Source organism: Chelonia mydas, chromosome 1, assembly GCF_015237465.2.
Source record: "Chelonia mydas isolate rCheMyd1 chromosome 1, rCheMyd1.pri.v2, whole genome shotgun sequence".
Taxonomy (NCBI): Eukaryota; Metazoa; Chordata; order Testudines; family Cheloniidae; genus Chelonia; species Chelonia mydas.
In genome coordinates this window covers 156,923,501-156,943,981 of record NC_057849.1, presented here as the reverse complement: position 1 = coordinate 156,943,981, position 20,481 = coordinate 156,923,501, and the positions used below count along the sequence as shown (strand labels likewise).

The 20,481-nt window shown below is 38.4% G+C and overlaps 1 protein-coding gene across 1 annotated transcript in view; it reads right to left on the bottom strand.

The window, feature by feature from the left end:
- The window catches only part of DSCAM (DS cell adhesion molecule), a 603,664-nt gene that overhangs the window by 97,337 nt on the left and 485,846 nt on the right, over window positions 1-20,481 (bottom strand). The window contains exons 17-20 of the mRNA XM_043538206.1: window positions 15,445-15,685; window positions 13,572-13,718; window positions 11,141-11,296; window positions 897-1,030 (exon numbers count right to left, since the gene is read on the bottom strand). Of these exons, the coding sequence (XP_043394141.1) occupies window positions 897-1,030; window positions 11,141-11,296; window positions 13,572-13,718; window positions 15,445-15,685 (678 nt within the window). The remainder of the gene's footprint in view (window positions 1-896; window positions 1,031-11,140; window positions 11,297-13,571; window positions 13,719-15,444; window positions 15,686-20,481) is intronic.

Below are 20,481 nucleotides of genomic sequence, written 5' to 3'. Positions count from 1 at the left end.
CTTAGGTTCCTAACTCACTTTTGAAAATGGGACTTGGACACTTTTGAATATTTCCCCCTCGACCTCATTTTAATTCAAGAACAACATTTTTATTACATCATAAACTAAGGATATGTTCAGTTTAAAGTACCATGGTTGATTAATACTATCATTTAACACTCCCACACCCTTCCTCCACATAGAGAAATAAATACATAATGCCATAAATAAAAAGTATCGATAAATATGTTACATTTGTAGCAGAGAGACAACCATTGATGTTTATAAAGAATAGATGTCCCCCAGATTTTAAAATAGCTGGATTCCTTCCTGACTGAGGGAGAGAGAAAGGCATGAAATGGCTAGCCAATTTTCAATTCAGTTATCCCTTGTCACATTTTCAGCAAGTAATAATGTGCATATATAGGATGGGCAAATGCTTCTGGCACAAATACGCATGTTCACAAGCAAATATGCTCGTTCACACATCATTATACTCATTCACAAAGCCAGAACTGTCGGAACAGAGATCCAATTGCAAGTTAGAGTTAGCAAATATGTTCATAAATAAATGTTTCCACAATGTACCCAGCTGTAATTGTGTCACAGATAGCTGGCAGTTGGTCTTGTGAGAACCCAACTAAAAAGCTTCAGAACCTGTGCCTTTAACATCATTCAACCTGGGAATCCTATGATTTGAAATAATTTGTAAATTAGTGTGCTATATTAAGCTTTAAGTACTGTCAAAAAGGACATATGTGAAAACAGCAACCCCTCTTACAGAAAAAAAAAAAACATTTCAGAGAGAGAGAGAAAAAAAGGAGAAAATCCAATAAAAGTGTTAGGAACTAAACATCTGGCAATGTATATATGGATAGATTAATACTGAACTTCTAAGGTTGTTTTGTAGAACTTACTGTGGGATACGGGTGTGAGCAGAACACTGTGTACTTTCGGATGACACCATTTAATTTAAATGGGGGGAGCCAGGACACAAATACGGTGGATGGTGATGCTGCAGCTGCTTTAACTCCAGCAGGAGGACCTGGAACTGAAAGAGCAACATGTATAGTTATCAAAGTGGACCAGCGCAGTCGAAACACACTGACCTGTACAGTACAGCATATCTAACAAGAAAACAGCTCAGAGGTCTTAATGTACTTAAGAAATGGAAAAGAAGGGGAAGAAATCCTACCAAGATTCAATTGCATCCAGTTAATTATTTGTTACAATTAATATATTAAAATTGTATATGTCACTCCCCCGCCCACAAATATTAATGAATCTTTGCAGAGATTACATATGTAAAATTATGTGCTCAACATGCTTATAATATAAATTTGCATATATTTATGCATATATATAGGCACACATTTAATTATTTATTTACAGTAGTTCCTTATGTATTGCATCACAAACTACATGGAAAAACTAATTAAGGCTGAACAATTAAACACTCAAGTCAGGAAATGCCAAATTTAATTTTCTGTGTACAATCTTAACCCTGCCTCTCTGTGCATTTGCATTATGAGAAAGAATTTAATGGCATGCACTCATATTTCTCAAGCATACAATATAGCGTATAATTTTTCTACAACTTCAGCTATATAGGCATAGCCTCTTCCTATTGTGTACAATTTGTGCATGTGAGAACATCCATAAAATATGAAATGTATATGAAAAGTAGCCAATAAACTGTATTTATTACAACATGCTACAAGGTCTATTTAGTGTGAGAGCTGGTTGAATTTTTTTTTTTTGACAGAATAGTTTTTCACTGAAAAATGCAAGTCAGTAAAATGTCTAAATGTTTTGTGGGAATGAGTCCATTTCAACAAAAAATTTATGGGAAAAATTCAGAATATTTCATATTGATAATGTCAAAACCTTTTGTTTAGATAGTGCTGAAAATTTTCATTTCAACATTATCATTTCAACTTAGAATACATTAAATATTATTTTAATTAGAGAGATCCATATAACAAAAATTAAAACAAGATTTTCAACACTATCAAAAAGAAATGTTTTGATAGTATTAAAACAAACCATTCTGATGATCCCAAATAATTTTTTTTCTGAATTTTTGTTTTGTGGGAAATTTCAGCTTATTGTTTTGATTCTGATTTTTTTTTTTAATGTTGTAATTTCCTGTGGAATGAAAATTTCGGTTGCTCACCTGGTCTTTTCAGTATCATAAAAAAACCTGCTACTAAATACATACCATCTCAGGGCCTGGTTCTGCAAGCTGATCTGCACGGACAGAACTTTAACCCTGTCCAGATCCTCACTGAAATTAATAGGCACCACATAAGTGGTAGGTTCTGCTCGCAAGAAGAAGCTAGCGAGATCGGGGCCTATGTTTGCAGCTAAATTTAGTTTCATAGTTAAATGCCTCTGCCTCTGACATGCATTTAAGGAAAACTTCAGTTTCTACATGTGCATAGATAAATCAGCTTTGTCATACACTGCCACTCAATTGCATCTAATATTTTCCTAAACAATGTAAGAAAGCTGATTGGGATGTACCACGAAGTACAATTTTGCCTAAGATGTAGCCATTCAAAATACTGTGGAAGCTTCCTGTAATCCAGCATTTTCTATTTATATTGTCTTGAGAATGTTACTAAGGGTCCAAATGAGGAGCTCATCATTATATTCACATCACAACCCCCCACCCTCCCACCAATCCTTGCTCTGAAAGTCTAATTCATTTAGTAGATTCTATCCAATCCAGAGTAAATATTGATGTTTGACAGCATTCAGCTCAATATTTCTATCCAGCTTGTCAGAAATGCTATTTGTTACTGCTGTTGAAGAATGAAACCTGGCTCTCCTGGGTTATTACTTAGCCCAGTGGGAGACTCCTTTATGGTTAGTAATGTCTCTTGAAAATCACTGCAACTAGATAAGCGAGTTTAAAATAATTTATTGCCAAATTAGTGTTTGATCCATGGGGAGAGGTTCTGACGGGAGCGGTTCTTATCTGTCAACTGCTGAAGGATTAACTCAAAATTGATCTAGAGTTTTCCAGACACATGAAAAGCTTTACTTTTCACTGGATTCCTATATTTTCTCCTATAAGGTGTAGATATCGACAAACTTTAATTGCTAATAATTTTTCATTTTAGATATTTATCCTGGGGGATATTTAGATAAAACCCTGAGGGATATTGCTGTGACATGTAAATCCAAGTTTGTTTTTCCTAAACAATGAAATTCAATAATCTTCTCTCTCTAGTATCAGGGGGTAGCCGTGTTAGTCTGTATCCACAAAAACAACAAGGAGTCCAGTGGCACCTTATCGACTAACAGATTTATTTGGGCATAAGCTTTTGTGGGTAAAAAACCCACTTCTTCAGATGTATCTGAAGAAGTGTTTTTTTACCCACGAAAGCTTATGCCCAAATAAATCTGTTAGTCTTTAAGGTGCCACTGGACTCCTTGTTGCTTCTCTCTCTAGATATACATACAAACATACTTACACACACACATCCAGCTTCTGCATTCAGGAAAACTACATGAGACTGTGAAAGTCTCGGGTTTTGGTGTTCTATCCTGGAGCATAGAGTGGGTTTATATAATAAAATAACTGGGATGCTTATTAAATGTGATCCCTGAATATTCTGAAGAACCTACATTTGGGGGTGATATGTGCTGCTGACTTTATTATGAGAAACATGCTCACAGTCCTATACTGGTAGCCACTGTCACCCATTGCCACTCTTTTTTATGGAACTAATAGTACAGCTGGGCAGGAAATGATCTTCCCATCCTGCTCGAGTTTTTCAGATTTTGAATGTTTTTCTGTCTCAAAACAGAATGAAAAATTGAAATCACAAAAAAATTTGTAAGTTGATAATCTAGAAAAAAATACAGACTGGGTCAATCAAAACATTTCATTTTGAAAATGTCAGAACAGGACTTTGACAATTTTACTTTTTTTTTCTTTTTTTCAAAAATATATAGACAGAGAGATTGAAACCAACCCCTTCCCACTAAAAGTTTAGATTTCAAGTAACTGATATTTTCCCATGAAAAAGTATTTTTTGGAAAATTCCTGACTGACTGTACCTAGTAGCTTCTGGTTATGATAGGACAGATAATGCCACATGTTCTCTCAAAATTGGCTAATGGCTGTAGTGACTTTAAGAGGGTGAATTCGAAGGTGATCTTTTGGTTGCAGCCTGAGATTTCCATCATTCTCACAAGCTCTTTGAGTCCTCTAATTCCTAACAATGACAAGCTAGACATGGCATGTACTATGGACTGTTTTTCAGTGACTGCCAAGGATGACACAGAATAAAGGTGAGTTGGGAGGAAAGAAAGACAACACCAAAACACTAAACACCACTTAAAGCTGTCCTTGTAATCAGACATTGGACCCCAAGCTCATTCCCTGGATAATAGAAGCTTAAAAACAGCATAGAGATAGTATGTTTCATGCCATGCAGGAAAGGGAGCGCTTTGTGGTATCCCTGTGGCTGCGTGAAAATATGTTGAAAGGTGGGAGACGAGGGGCAACATTAACATGGAGAGGACAATTATACTGAGAGGACTAGGATGGGGAATAGAAGTTACTGATGGTAGAGAGTGGGGATCCAGAGTGGCTCCAGGAGTTCCCTCTCAGCAGGTGTGTAGCTGGCTATTTTTCTTCACAGTACCAGACACCTGGGAGGCTAAAGTGCTGTGAATGGTGCATTTGAAGGCTCTATCACCCCTGTGAGAGCAGAGCTTTGCTCTGTACACAGGATTCCAACTCTGCAGTATACAGAGCCAAGCCACTAACGATTATGTCTGGCACCCAACGGTTTTGGGTGGACAAAAAGACGCTGCTGCCTAAACTTGTATACCCTCTAGACAATATGAGCAGAATGTTTTAAAATTAAAAAGTGCATTTGAAAAGAAGGACACGTGTATCCTTCTGGATCATCTGAGTCCCAAAAGCAGCATATGGCAACTATGCAATCATACAAAGTCAGGCATAGCAGATTAAGGCTGCCACATAAGGCCAAACTGGGCAGTATGTATCCACATCTGAGTATCCCTTTTGAACCTGAGTGAGTTAATAGCCCAGATTCTCCGCTGGTGCAAATTGGTGTAGTTTCATTGAAATCAACGGAGCTGTGCTGATGTACACTAGCTGGGGATCTGGCTCAATGGGTCTCTCTAATAAAGAATAGAGATTCATTGTTTCAATTAAGGTTTTATAATGTATCATTTCCAATAAAGAAATATGAAAGAAATAATTCAATCCCCATGCCATCAAATACAATAGCTTGTGAAAATGCAGTTTAAACCCAAGGAGGGAGAGAATTAGAAAATCTATTTTAATTTTTAATGATCAGTAAAATAAATCCACGGGTGAAGATGACACTTGGCTTATGAGTGGCTCCATTGAGAGTGAAAAGGGTAGGGGAAAATGCAATGAATTCTTAAAATAGGAAGTTTCTGCTCCACTTCTCATGGTGCCACAAGGATCTCTGAGAGGAACAATTACTTTTTCGGAAGGCTCATGGGGAGAAAAGCTATGCAAAAACATAAATGATGCCACCTTAAAAGGAAGCCTCACTTCATATTCTCAGCTGGAACCCCTCTCATTTCCTAAGCTCAACAGCAGCTATGTCTGACCTCTGGTGTCTAAAATCAGTATTGATTATTACAAGAAATCCAAGTCCAAACTCATTTTCTCTAGCCTGATTTCCTTATCACTTGGGTTACAGTTTAAATTTGCTACTTGGGAAGAAAATATTTTCTCAATTTCAGGGCTGCTAAAGATATTCTGGATTCATGGACATATATATCAGAGCTGGTAACCCATATTTAAGTGATGAATGGCCAAAATGTGCCTTTATCAATAATATGGGACATACCAGGCCATTGATTTAAGGAAAACTTCATAGAATACCAGGGTTGGAAGGGACCTCAGGAGGTCATCTAGTCCAACCCCCTGCTCAAAGCAGAACCAATCCCCAATTTTTGCCCCAGATCCCTAAATGTCCCCCCCCCGCCCCCAAGGATTGAACTCACAACCCTAGGTTTAGCAGGCCAATGCTCAAACCACTGAGCTATCCCTCCCCCAATATGAGCAGATTTTACTTCCTACTGATGTAAAAACAAAAAACAAAAACAAAAATGACATGATATAACCCAATAATAATAAAGAAGTAGGAGGCTTGATGGTAAGGTAAAGACACTCAAGAATAAGTTTATTACTGAAGATCAGTATACTTGGTCCTTAATTTAAGTAGAGATGACCAACCACAAGTAGAAGATATGAGCTCTCCAGATCTGAACTCTCCCAAAAATGTCAGATATTACTACCAGAGTTTGTAGAAAGAGCAGCCAGCAGCATCGTTCAGATGGTAACTTCCTCAAAGTTCAGGGGTGTTTGGCTCCAGGGCTTCAGTTTGGACCATTTCTAATTTTAACTCTCTCACTATCCTAGCAAAGATCTGTATCAGAATTAAAATAACTGCAGTGAAGCTAGTGCAAGATATGAAATAGTGACATTATCTACATACATATCTACGTATCTTAAATGAGATTCTCTGTTGAAGAATTAAACAGTAGGGGCATTGAGCTGATTCTTGCAATATCTGAAAAGGTTGGGCTTACTGATTTAGGGCCAGATACTGCTTAACACCTCTGTGGCTTTGCAGGGAGGAGAAGGGTTAAAGGAGCCCCCTCTTGAACCAGGCACAGTCACTGCCTCTGTGCTTTTCAGACTGCGGAGACTGCTCACTCTATGCGTCCCAGGGAGCAAGACACCCAAAAGAAGTCAGGGAGAAGGGAGAGACATGACCGAGCCCCTCCATCATAAAACTGGCCAGCACACATTCGGTAGTGTGCTCTACACTCCCTGAAGGGACATAGCAGCAGGTGCTCTCCCTCTGTACTCTGAGGAGCTCTGAGAGGAATTCTGCCTCCCTGAGACAGAATTCTTCCTGAGCTCCCCTGGAGCAGCGTATTCCACTCTTGATATGGGGGCTGAGCCCTCAATGCTAGGTCACTGGAATGGAATATTTACTCAAACATTGCCACATTGGCGCTCCTGTCACCTCAAATGCAAAAGTCCTTTGAGAACATATTACTGTATTTTACAATTTTAAAATTATTTTTAGACATTTCTTGAAGCCAGAGACACATCTATAGCAACTTCAAGTTCACGGCATTTTGGAGTGCCACAACAAGAAGGTTGGTGGTGACTGGATGTCTAACATAGTGAATGTCAGTGAAAATAAGGTAGGATCAAAGGCTAAAATAGGGAAAGAACAAGTTAAAAATTGCTTAGACAAGTTAGAGGTCTTCAAGTCACCAGGGCCTGATGAAATGCATCCTAGAATACTCAAGAAGCTGACTGAGGAGATATCTGAGCCATTACCGATTATCTTTGAAAAGACATGGAAGATGGGAGAGGTTCCAGAAGACTGGAAAAGGGCAAATATCATGCCAATCTATAAAAAGGGAAACAAGGACAACCGGGGAAATTCCAGACCAGTCATCTTAACTTCTGTACGTGAAAGATAATGGAGCAAATAATTAAGCAATCTGTTTGCAAACATCTAGAAGATGATGAGGTGATAAGTAACAGTCAGCATGGATTTGTCAAGAACAAATCATGTCAAACCAACCTGATAGCTTTCTTTGACAGGGTAACAAGCCTTGTGGATAGGGGAGAAGCGGTAGACGTGGTATATCTTGACTTGAGTAAAGCTTTTGATATGGTCTCACATGACCTTCTCATAAACAAACTAGGGAAATGCAAACTAGATGGAGCTACTATAAGGTAGGTCCAAAACTGATTGGAAAACTGTTCCCAGAGAGTAGTTATCAGTGGTTCACAGTCATGCTGAAAGGGCATAACGAGTGGGATCCTGCAGGGATCAGTTCTGGGTCCAGTTCTGTTCAATATCTTCATCAATGATTTAGATATTGGCATAAACAGTACACTTATAAAGTTTGTAGACGATACCAAGCTGGGAGGGGTTGCAAGTGCTTTGGAGGATAGGATTAAAATTCAAAATGATCTGGACAAACTGGAGAAATGGTCTGAAGTAAACAGGATGGAATTCAATAAGGACAAATGCAAAGTACCGCACTTAGGAAGGAACAATCAGTTGCACACGTACAAAATGGGAAATGACTGCCTAGGAAGGAGTACTGCGGAAAGGGATCTGGGGGTCATAGTGGACCACAAGCTAAATATGAGTCAACAGTGTAACACTGTTGCAAAAAAAAGCAAACATCATTCTGGGATGTATTAGCAAGAGTGTTGTAAGCAAGACACGAGAAGTAATTCTTCTGCTCTAATCCGCACTGATTAGGCCTCAACTGGAGTACTGTGTCCAGTTTTGGGCACCACATTTCAGGAAAGCTGTGGACAAATTGGAGAAAGTCCAGAGAAGAGCAACAAAAATGATTAAAGGTCTAGAAAACATGACCTATGGGGGAAGATTGAAAAAACTGGGTTTGTTTAGTCTGGAAAAGAGAAGACTGAGGGGGGACATGATAACAGTTTTCAGGTACATAAAAGGTTGTTACAAGGAAGAGGGAGAAAAATTGTTCTTCTTAACCTCTGAAGATAGGACAAGAAGCAATGGGTGAAAATGGCAGCAAGAAAGGTTTAGGTTGGACATTAGGAAAAACTTCCTAACTGTCAGGGTGGTTAAGCACTGGAATAAATTGCCTAAGGAGGTTGTGGAATCCCCATCATTGGGGATTTTTAAGAGCAGGTTGGACAAACACCTGTCAGGGATGGTCTAGATAATACTCAGTCCTGCCATGAGTGCAGGGGACTGAACTAGAAGACCTCTCGAGGTCCCTTCCAGTCCTATGATTCTATGATTCTACTTCCTCTGACTCAATGTACTGATGGCCCAAACATATAGTCTTACAAAATGATTTAAAAGGATTTCAGTGTCTTTTGGGGTGTGGCTAAGACATAGAGTGGGAAGCAGCATCTCAAGGAAGTTTCAGACAGAGTAATTGCGGCTGATGAATTAAAGGGGTTTCCGGTGTTGTGGTAGCTGTGTTAGTCCTAGAATATCAGAGCGACAAGGGGGCTGAAGCAATATCTTTTATTGGACCAACTTCTTTTCGTGAGAGAGACAAGCTCTTGAAAAATAAACGAACTTGAAAAATAAAAGATAAAGGTAAAAATATTCCCTCAGCCACCTTGTCTCTCTAAAGGAGTTAAAACATAGCTGCTTCTACTGAGCTCTGGAAGTAGAACTACATTTATGAATCATAAGACATGCTCCTGCTTTTGCTGTTAATCCATCTTTGATCAAAGTAATAAAAGGAACTATGTAAATATTGAAAAGAAAAACAAGCCTGGGAACAAATAGCCTGAGTAGAGCTGAGTGAATAATGAAAAGAAATATACATTAAGGGCATGTGTTGTAGGGTGGCTCTGCCTGGAGTGCCCTCTTGTAGCAGACTGTGACAGAACAGTTTCAGTTTCTGCCTCAGTTTCCCTTCTCAGGCAGCCCAAAACCTCCATGACAGTCTCTTGCCTAATAAGGTCTCTCCTTGGGACCAGTTTATTACAAAAACATAGTGCAAATAGCCCATAACAACAGTCCCCAAACAGTCCATTTATCACCCAAGTGCAGACAGTCCCTTAAAACCCCAATACATCTAGTTCCTCAACATCTCACATACCACACTCCAGTGTCTGCCATCACTCCTGGCCTCTTCTTCAGTTCACTTTCATCCTTTAACCAGGTCAGCCTCCCTAGACCTTCCAGCTGGGATATAATCCACTCTTCCCAGCAGGAACACTCTTCCCCCAGCCACTCTGATGGGAGTTCATCCTCACTAGGAGGGCACCACCGCTCCTCCTGTTCAGTTAACTTTTCATATCCCACACAGGCCAGCAGATGGGCCCTTCCATTGCTCACCTGGCTCCAGCTCTCCACCACAGAGATGTCAGCAGGTAAGCCCTACACTGCTCCCTTGCCTTCAGCCCGCAGCTTTGGCTCTCTGGCTTAGAAGTCAGCAGGCAACACCCTCTCTTGCTCCCTGGCCTCCAGCCCTAGCTCGCTGGTTTAGGAAGACCGGCCTGCAAACCCTTGCTGCTCTCCTGCTTTCAGCCTTCCCCCAGAAATCTCCTACACCTTCCTTCAAGCACCTCCAGTCTTTTGGTCCCTGACAGCTCTCACCTGCCCTTTCCCTCATTAACTCCTCCAGGCAACTCCCATTTTATATGGGCCAGGTGACCTCTTAAGACCCAGTTAGGAGGCAGCTGATGAGTCACATGTGCGTAGCCTTTTCCTTCTTAAAGGCCCAGTGCCACCCTGCAATAGCCTGATCCTCATTTGCTGTGAGGTCCCTTGACACCACTCCATCAGTGTAAAGTGACATTAAAGTGGGGGTAAATTTCAGAACCAACCCCTCAATACTTGGTTTGATTAACTGAATAGAATTCTTCAATGAATGAAAGTCAGTAGGAGTTGGACACCCCCTCCCTTACGCACTTCTGTAAATCCTTGTCCACATCAATTTTACTAATATTTATGCATTATCTATAAATTGGATGAATAATAAAGAAAAAAGTTATTGACTCATTTATTTGAAAAAAAATCACAAATGTCACTGAAGAAATGATTGAACTAATATTATTCCATCAGCTCTGTGCCTCTGTCTCTGTGCCTCACACTCCTATCTCTGCCAAAACATCCCTGACCTCTTGAGAACAGATTTTCAAAGGCATTAAGGTGCTCAAAGATGCAGCTAGGTGCTTAGTGGAATTTTCAAAAGTGCCTAAGCAGGTTAGGCTGCTACCTTCTACTGATTTAGAAAGTCTGTCTCAAGGATAATTCAAAAACAGTAACATGTCAAAGTTGTTAAATAGACTACTGTTACATTAAAAAAAATATACTAACATAATTAAAATTAATCACGTGCTTAGATGCTTTGCTGAACTGGGGCCTTAATGCTTAACCTGGCCATAAAAGGAATGAATAAATAGAAATGCCCATTTTTTTTTAAATTGGGCACATAGCACCGAACATGTGCTCACAACTCAAGAGCTATGCATGCAAAACCCAGTTTGTGCATGCACACTGGGTGTTGTACACACATTGCTTTGAAAATCTGGGCCAAATCAAGCAGTCTCCTATCATGTCAGGCTGGCTATGGAGAATTTCTTAGTTCTTACCATCCTCTTTAGTGCGGGTGAAAATTTGTTCACTCCTGACTCCATCTCCAGCTCGTGTGAATGCCAAAACCTGGATGCTGTAGTTGGTGTATTTTTCCAGGCCATCAAGCTCTAGTGAGGGCTGTGTAGTAGTGACATTTTTAATCTCTCCCAGCTCTAGGGAACAAAAAGTGAACCATGTTATTGGCAACGCTATTCTTCTTTTAATCATACGTGTCTATCTTGGTATGAAAATAAAAGGGGAATCATCTGATTAAAGAATATTCACTCATGAAAGAGAAAGAATATTTTGTGATTATAAAATAGATACCTTAAATGCTCACACTGATCAATACTATAAAATAGAGCAGATGGGAAAAAATGACAACATTTGAAATTTTTATGTCGGTTCCATTTCACGTGATTAACAGCAAACTTGTTTTTAACTTTATAATTTATTTGGCCTTTTTTTTTAAATTGAAATTTTAAGCAAAAATATCAAAACCACTGTCAAAATGGGTATTGAAATTTCGCATTTACTGAGAAACAGCTTTTCGGTAAATGAAATATTTCTATAATGGTACTGACAATACTTACAATTTAAAAATTGGTAATAATGATGCAACATTTTCCCCTCAAAATAAAAACATTAGAAAAAGTCAACAATTTTTACAACAGTTTTCGTGTCTGAAAAAAGCCAACAAACAACGCTTTTTGTTTGAAAAATTTTGCCCAGCTCTACTGTAAAGTACACAATGGTCAGAAGCATTAGTTAACAATAGGTTTAAATGTGGTAAAACCAAATTCACTTGCATGGAGAGATGTGGCTCATCACATAAACCTCAATGTATTAAGCTGGGAAGTGTTCATGTGCAAAAATGCTTTAAAAGAACAACTAGGACAGAAAATATAGCTAACAAAATAAGGGCATTCAAAGTTAAAATTTCAGGTCCAATAGCTGCGTTTTGCGGGGTATAGTAGGCTATACTGTAATGTAGCTTTTCAGCAGTGTAGGGCCTAATCCAAAGCCTACTGAAATCAATGAAAAAAAAATTACCTTGTCTTGAATCAGGACTGCATATTTTCTCATCTTTATTTTTCATTCACCAATGAGTAGTCACCGTACCTCAAAAAATTTCTGACTTGAGCATTATCACTAGTAATAGTGAGCCTCTGGGTTACATTCTGTCCTCATTTACAACTGCGCAACGTCATGTTTGAACAGGTGTAACTAGCAGAGGACAGAACTTGGCAAGACAATTGGAATTTAATTAAGTATTCTATTGATGGGTACACACACTAGAATATAATCCAGCTCATTCTGCCAGAGCTGAGACAGCTCTGCACTGCTAGCAAGAGTTTAAAAAAAGAGTTAAAATGTATTGTTCACTAAAGCCCACAAAAAGGAAACAAATATTGAGGTGATATCATGATAAATTGCAGAATGTGATAAATGCATGCACACTTGACCACCTCACTTGTTCTCTCCCCACTAATCCACTTCCCTTAGGATCTATGTTAACATTCCAAACATCTGAGCACTTCAAATACATGTGGGGGGGGGGGGGGGGGGGGGGGGGGAAGCTGCCCCAAACCTGTTTCCTTCCTTCACCCTAATTGTGGAGGCAAAAGCACATTGTCAGCACATTACTAAAAAAATATACAGGGAGCAAATCTATTGAGGAGGATGGTGTTATGTTTACAGTGTCACTACTTAGTGTACACACACACTTTACTATGTAATTTTTGTTTCAAATCACATGGAGATGAAAAGTGGTAGTGTCAGATAAACTGCAACTTGTTTATTCTCCAAAATGGTTGAAATAACTTCAAGCCATTTACTAATTACAAAACAGAAATCCCCTACATCGTGGGCCTCAAAAGCCAATCACTGAAGACAAGTCCATAATACAAACGATTTGAGAGGTAATTCTGTTGACCTTAAGAAAAAGAAACGCCAGGTGGGTTTCTTTTCCCCCCTGAAAACAAGAAACCTTTGAGTATTTCAAAAAATATATTTTTAAAAACGGTTGTGACATTTAAACAAGGATTCCTGTGTTTAATGTTGTTCTTCCTGGATGAATAATCAGATAACAAGTATTTTGATAATGCTGCTAAAACTAGCAAAGTAATCTTTAAAGGAAAGGCTGTAGCTTCATCTCTGAGGAGTTAAAGAGCAACTGATGATACTCCCACACTTGCCAAAATTCTCTTTTGAACACGTGTGTATTCATAAATAGTTTTGTAACAACCTGTCAACAACTCAAAGCTCTCTACAAAATGATTCAGACACAGACGTATGATGCTCTGTGTAAAATGATGATGAAAGAAAATTTAGTTTTCTGATACGCTTTTCACACCAGAGGACAAAATGATATTAACTGCCATGATCTGCCTGTTATCCTGTCACTGCTATTGGCAAACACCTGATAGGTTGGTTAAAGCTGCTTACCTCCATCCAAGAGATTAGCCCAGTAAATAACTCTGAATCCCTGTAGAATCCCATTCAGGGCTTCTTTGGCAAGTGTAGACCAGGAAATGGAGATAGTTTCTGGTGATGTAGCAGTGGCTTGGACATTCCCTGGCGGGCAACTGGGCACTGGAATGAGATATTCACCAATTTTAGCTCTAGATAACTTCTGTGGACAAGTAAAACAGTACTCTTAAGAGATTACAGTCACCAATGTGATACTGAATGCTTAAAATGCACACATATATTTTTTTCAAAATTCATTGGAGACACAAATTAAATAACAATCATTCCCACTTCTTGGAAGAGTCCCTTTCTACTACATTTTCAATTTTCATCACTTAAGCAAAATCCATTATTTGAATCTGAGTTTATACTTTGCTACTGATGGAACTGCTTGGTTACGGCTACATTTGTTTTTGAGAGTACAGTTCACTTCCCAGAAATGTCTTTGGACCCACTCCTTCTCCCTCACTGACTTGCCCTTCATTAAGATTTTCCCTTGCTACTAAAAGGAAAATAAATTCTAGAGCTGATTAAAATATACATAAAAATGGATTTTTTGAATATATTTGAGATTTTTCTAAATCAAAATTTACAGTTTTTTGAAAAATTTCAACCCCTTTTCCCAAAAATTTAGAACATTTTCAAATTTTCAATCAGCTTTAACAAATTTATATTTAGTAATTCCTGTTTCAAATGCAATACTTGTTAATCTATCGATTTGCCTTCTTGATTTATCTTATCCCCAATTCCCATAATGACCTCACAATGATGTTACAGAAATGTTCCCAAGAAAAAACCCATATGTGCCAGATAAAGCAGAAAAACTTTACACCTGTTGCAGCAGTAAAAACATGCATGTTTAAGTGAATTGTCTTCCATCATGCTATACTCTGTCTAATACAAACAGGATTTGCAGTAAATGTAAAACACCAGAGTTCTCTGAAGCATATGCCTCAAACACTGTAATACTCAAGAACATACAAATGGTTACTCTGTTTAACATACATAAGGTCAGATTCTCAGTTGGTGTAAACTGACATTGACTTTAGTGGATTTATGCCAATTTAAATTGCTAAAAATCTGCCTTTTGATATCTTCCTTGGTTGCTTGTGTTAGAATTTACTTTTATACTGTTTTAAAGTATCAATGTCCTCTCTATAGTATATGGAATAACTCCTTCTTCCACTAGAGGACTCTCTATCATTATTTGAGAAATGCTCTTCTGTGTGGTTTAGAAAAATAATTCTGAATTACTTTTCTCAATGGACAGCCTGAAATATACAGAACGTGCCAGTGACTTTTCTTTTATTAGTTTGGACATTCTTGGAAAAACTCATGTCTCATTTTAGGCTGGCAAATTATGTTACTGCATAAACACAGCTCTGGGTTTCACAGCAGACTTCTCTGAAAAAAACCGTTACTTCAGTTTTAGGATTTTTACTTTAAGAGATATCAAACCACACTGTGATCCTATGTTGAGAGCATGAAATTGGCAACTGAGTCAATATTAAAACAAGTGTGTTTCTAAGAAAGGGTACATTCTAAATCAAGTTCTCTCACAACTGGAGATGTTATTAAATCAGAATAGTCATATTTCTTAAACTGAACTATATTGTATAGCTAGCAATTTGAAATTTGTACACAATACGCAAGCTGATTTGTTCCCTCCCACCTGTCTATAACTATTGTTTCCCAATGTAACCATTCTATTATCCACTATATAATGAACACTAATCAGGCAGTAGATACAATTAGGTCAACATATCCATCCGTGGGAACAAAAGGCTTGATAAAGAAATCATAAAATGTGTGCAATGGTATATATGATATTTGCTTGCCTAGGACCTACCATCCTCTAGGGTAGTGGTGATGATTTCCTGAGAAGAAGGTCCTATTCCAGCCCGGTTACATGCCTGTACTACCATGCCATACTGGGTGAATTTTTTCAGGTTATCCAGGGTATAAACTTCACTATCTCCAGTGGTGTCAATACTGATGATGTTGAACTGGAAATTGCCCCCTGCACTGTACTCTCGGTAGCCTATCTGGTATCCACGAATAATTCCATTTTGCAAGTGCTTCTTTGGAGCCTGAACAGGATAGGAAATATTGTATGTTAAGAATATATGTGGAAATGCAAATAAATTCTGTCCCTTAAGCACCTTTAACTGCACAGAAAGTCAACGATTTCTTTAAATGAACACCACTCTATTTTTAGGTAATAAACTGAGGGAGTCACTGTTCATCAGGCAACAACTCTTTACTATGCTAAACAAATTTCAGGCCAAGTTGTTTATTACCTAGGATATAATCATCCAGTTAAAAAGAATTCCAGACTGTTATTTTACTAAAATGCCTAATGGTGAAATATTTTTGAGACCTCATCTAGATTTGGAAGTTTTTCCTGGATAAATAGACATTGAGGCAGCCATGTCTGTTGTGGGCACATAGATGAACTTTGAAGGCAGTAGTGAATCAGAATGTAGGAATTTCTACACTGAATGGCTATTGAAACAAGTGTTTGGTATCCAATGTTAAAAAATGTGCCCAGGAAATGTATTGTACACTATAGTTCTGAGTCACCATACAAGACTCCTGCACTCTGACTGACAGATCTTTCCATTTCAGTAGACTGTAGCATAAAATACAGTATAAAATAAAATAAGCATTGTTAACTTGGTGAGAAAGTCTATTAGTAACAGAAATGTTTGTTCTGTTTCCACTTATACAGATGCTGAAATTTGTTGAACTACTCTTTATTTCATTTTGTAAAAATGTTCTCATCTAATGCACTGGGTGCATATACAATTATTGTAAAAATTACAACTACTACTTAGGGTCCATGTACAAAAACTAATACACACACAGATCCCATCAGACTACCCAAACAAGCTCTCCCTCTACCATCAGCACACCATACTGAAGTCTATAACCAGATTTCCTAGAGTAACAGGATTTCATTTTCAGATGCCTTGTTTATTTTCCACTGCATTTGGTTTCCAAAAAAGGAGACGAAGCTACAGGCAGGAATCTTTTCTTAGGACAAGAGTATACTTCAATTCCCCCAGTAACAACAAATTTGCTAAGAGAGTGGTTGCCTCCTCTTTTACTGTTTCAATGTGGACCTTTAGCTAATAAGAAGTAGTAAAGACAAATATACATTGCCTAATCACTAAGCCCTCACACTAAGCCCAAATCCTCACTGATTTCAGCAAAAGTATGCAAAAGAGATGCAGAATCAGGGCCTAAGTTCATACATGAGACCTCAGGTGGGACTAGAACCATGCTTTCTGATATATAATAGACCAGTTATTTTTCTTGGTTTCCTGAATAATTGTTCTGTTGGGTGATTGAAGACATTTCTTTAAAAAGTCATATCTTATAAAAAATGCATTAGCTGCCAGTGTGGCATCATAGTCTCAATACATTTACAGTTTGTTGCTCATTAAATTATTGTAAAACTTCATATTTTACCATTGGGAGGAGGGGGGAACCTGATTGGAATTTTAAAAATCTGGATATCTTCATGGGAATGCGGAACATTTGTTCCAGTTGAGAAGGAAATATCATAGTTATATTTTAGTGGTTAAGTGAGCAAGTAAAAGGCAAATAGTTTTCTCGGTTGAAGCACTGCACACTCTGTTTCATAATCATTGCATAAAATGTGGACCATCTTTGTGAATGGACAGTGTAGTTTTGTTGTTTTAGTAAAATAACAAAAACAAAAGAAAACAAAACAAAAAAACCCACCAGGGGATAGACAGCAGAAGTATTAGAATACTCAGTTAACTGGTCATTCATTCACTTTCTTGCTTAAATGTCCTTTTCTTATAATTTGTTGAAATTGAAAATTTGTTGAAAATTTTCTGTCAAAACTGTTTTTAGATAGAAAACTAATTTTTTTGTGAAAACAATCTCAAGGGAAAATTTTGGTTTTCTTCTGTTCAAAAGCTGAATGTCTGAAAACCAAAATGCTAGAATAGGGTGTAGATGTGGCAGTAGAGGCAGGGGCTTAGATGCCCTGAGTATGATCCTGTTTGAAATGCTGGGCATGCACAGGGAGTGACTAGACTTGCCTGCTGCTCCTGCCACCACAGCTACAGTCTATTTTTAGTGTGCTAGCTTGATTAGAGCTAGCATGGGTCTGTCTCCTCATGCGAGAATTTATACCTGCAGGTTGAAGTGCAGACATACTCGATTAGCTATTCTGGGATGGGTGTCTTTTTCTGACCAGAAACTCCACCCTGTACTGCAGAAAGTTTTGTTGAAACTGATATATTGCTGCACCAAGTTTCAGTTGGGACAAATCAGCATTTTCTGACCAAAATAAAAAAAACGGTTGTGGAAAAAATCCTGACCAGTTTGTGCCTAAATATGGATTTTGGAGCCTTACTCTACATGAGCAGGTTTGAAAATGTTAGCTGCAATGTTTTACTGTTGTACTTTTTATATAGCAAGAACCAGGTCACCCAGTAAAATTACTTGGCAGCAGGTTTAAAAACAAACATAAAGGAGTGCTTCTTCTCACAACATACAGTTAACCTGTGGAAATCATTGCCCGAGGATGATGCGAAGGGCAAATGTATAAATGGGTTAAAAAAATAACTAGATAAATTCATGGAGGATAGGTCCATCAATGAGTATTAGCCAGGATTATCAGGAACACAACCGTATCCTCTAGGTGTCCATAGCCTCTGACTGCCTGAAGTGGAGACTGGACAACAAGGGATAGATCATTCCACAATTTCCCTGTTCTGTTCACTCCCTCTGAAGCATCTGGCACTAGCCACTGTCAGAAGACAGAATCCTGGGCTAGATGGATCATTGGTCTGATCCAGTGTGGCTGTTCTTATCTTATCTTATGCAAAGCAATAAGGACGCAGCCTGTTTGTATCCAAGAGTTGCCTACATGTCACTTGTATAGCAAAGTGCTCATTCCACCCCTAAATGGGGCCATAGAGATTAAGGCCCCGTATCTCCCTGTCAGAAAAGAATTCTCCCAGTAAGGATCATGATAGGTGAACAGTAGTCCTAAGGGAAGGGCACAGGAGGGCTACTGGCAGAACAGTAGCCTGAGCTTAACCAGTGAGTGATATCCTAGGTCAAAAAAAAAAAAAAAAAAGAAAGAAAGAAAGAAGAAGAAGAAGTCATCTCGTTTTAAACACCATGGTGAAACCTAGCACTGTTTAGATGAGCCAACAGATCATCTGTGGACACTTTATATTCTAGTGCAACTCTAAATACCACTGAATCAAAGTGACCAGCTTCCTGCCAGACACCTGGGGAACTGAGAGCAAGGGAGACTGGTGCAGCTGTAACCAAAATGTATTACTTCTTACCGCACCATACTGAACTGAAAATCATTTTAATTAAGTGAACATCATGCCTCTTATGGTGCCTCTCGAGAGCAGAAGAGTGAAGGTTGTGGTTCATGGTCTGTGGTGTACGATAGCTGCAGTAGAGTTCAGGTTTGTGTTTATGGATAGAAGAATAGAGGGTCTGCACTGGTAGTGTTAGATTGGCTTAACGTCCATTTCCTTGCTTTTGTGGTTTATGTCAGGTAGGTTGAGTGTGTAGCAACTTTAACTCTGGCACTATTATTAGTAATACTATTATTTATTTGTATATGAGTTATAATCAATTATCTTACTGCTACATTATAGCGTCTGCCATTTGTTCTTTCAGTGTAATGTGCTCTTGCATGTTCCTTTTATTATAAAGTGTACAATGCCATCACTTGAAAAGTTTTGTAGTTTCACGGAGCAAATCAGTCTTGGCCATGATTCTGAATGTCCTCTGTACAAGAAAGGGACCAAGAAAAACACGACTCCAGTGGCACTCCTTTAGATGCACTTACTTTCCTGACAGCACACACAGACTAGGTAGTTAAATGTCTAAGTGGGTACAACTGCAGGCACAGCTAATTGTGCCCACCTTTAATTAAGAGTGCAAAATTGTACCTATGATGATGGAGGCAATTTTTGAAAATTTAGACCAGGAGGTTTCATTTCAGCTGTCAATATCTGCGTAGATGTGTGTCCATAATGCTAAAGAGGAGATTTTCAAAAGACACCAATGGGCAGTGAGGTGCATAACTCCCACAGAAAATCAATGGTGCCTAACTCCCATTTGTGCTTTTGGAAATCTCCTCCAAAATCAGCTTTAAAGCATTTCTTCATATAAGGCCAGAGTCAGTATACTGTACAGTGTACATTATTTCAGAAGATGACTATGTGCTCTCCTGCTAATGGTAAAATATATTAAAGTACGGCACTTCATGTACCCTCTTCAGCTTTCTCTACTGGTACGTTATGGAGCTTCATTTTGTCTGCTATATGATGCTATTCTTTGTAGCCACATACCATTGCTACCTGTGGAAACCACAGCAACAAAAAGTATAACTCAACGACATGAAAGTGATGCAAACATTATCACTGTATATCTGACAACTAAAAAAGGAGTAGCAAACAATTTTTGCCTGATTGGACAAGTCAGGGCAAAATCACTTCCTTACACATTGCAAGAATTTTAAATAGGATGCAATTTGCTACATTTTATAATTTTATGATCTCCCCTCCCAATCTGAAAAAAGAAAAGGAGTACTTGTGGCACCTTAGAGACTAAAAAATTGGCTCAAATAAATGTGTTAGTCTCTAAGGTGCCACAAGTACTCCTTTTCTTTTTGAGAATACAGACTAACACGGCTGCTCCTCTGAAACCTCCCAATCTGAATAATTATATTTTGCTATTAGATTTATATACTAAATGCAATGCTTTGCAGATGACACATGCACTACAAAGAACAATGCAAACATCAGCAGCAAAGGAGAATCATCCCCAGAAACTTAGACCACTGAGGAAACACTGAGTTTTGTGCAAAACACCT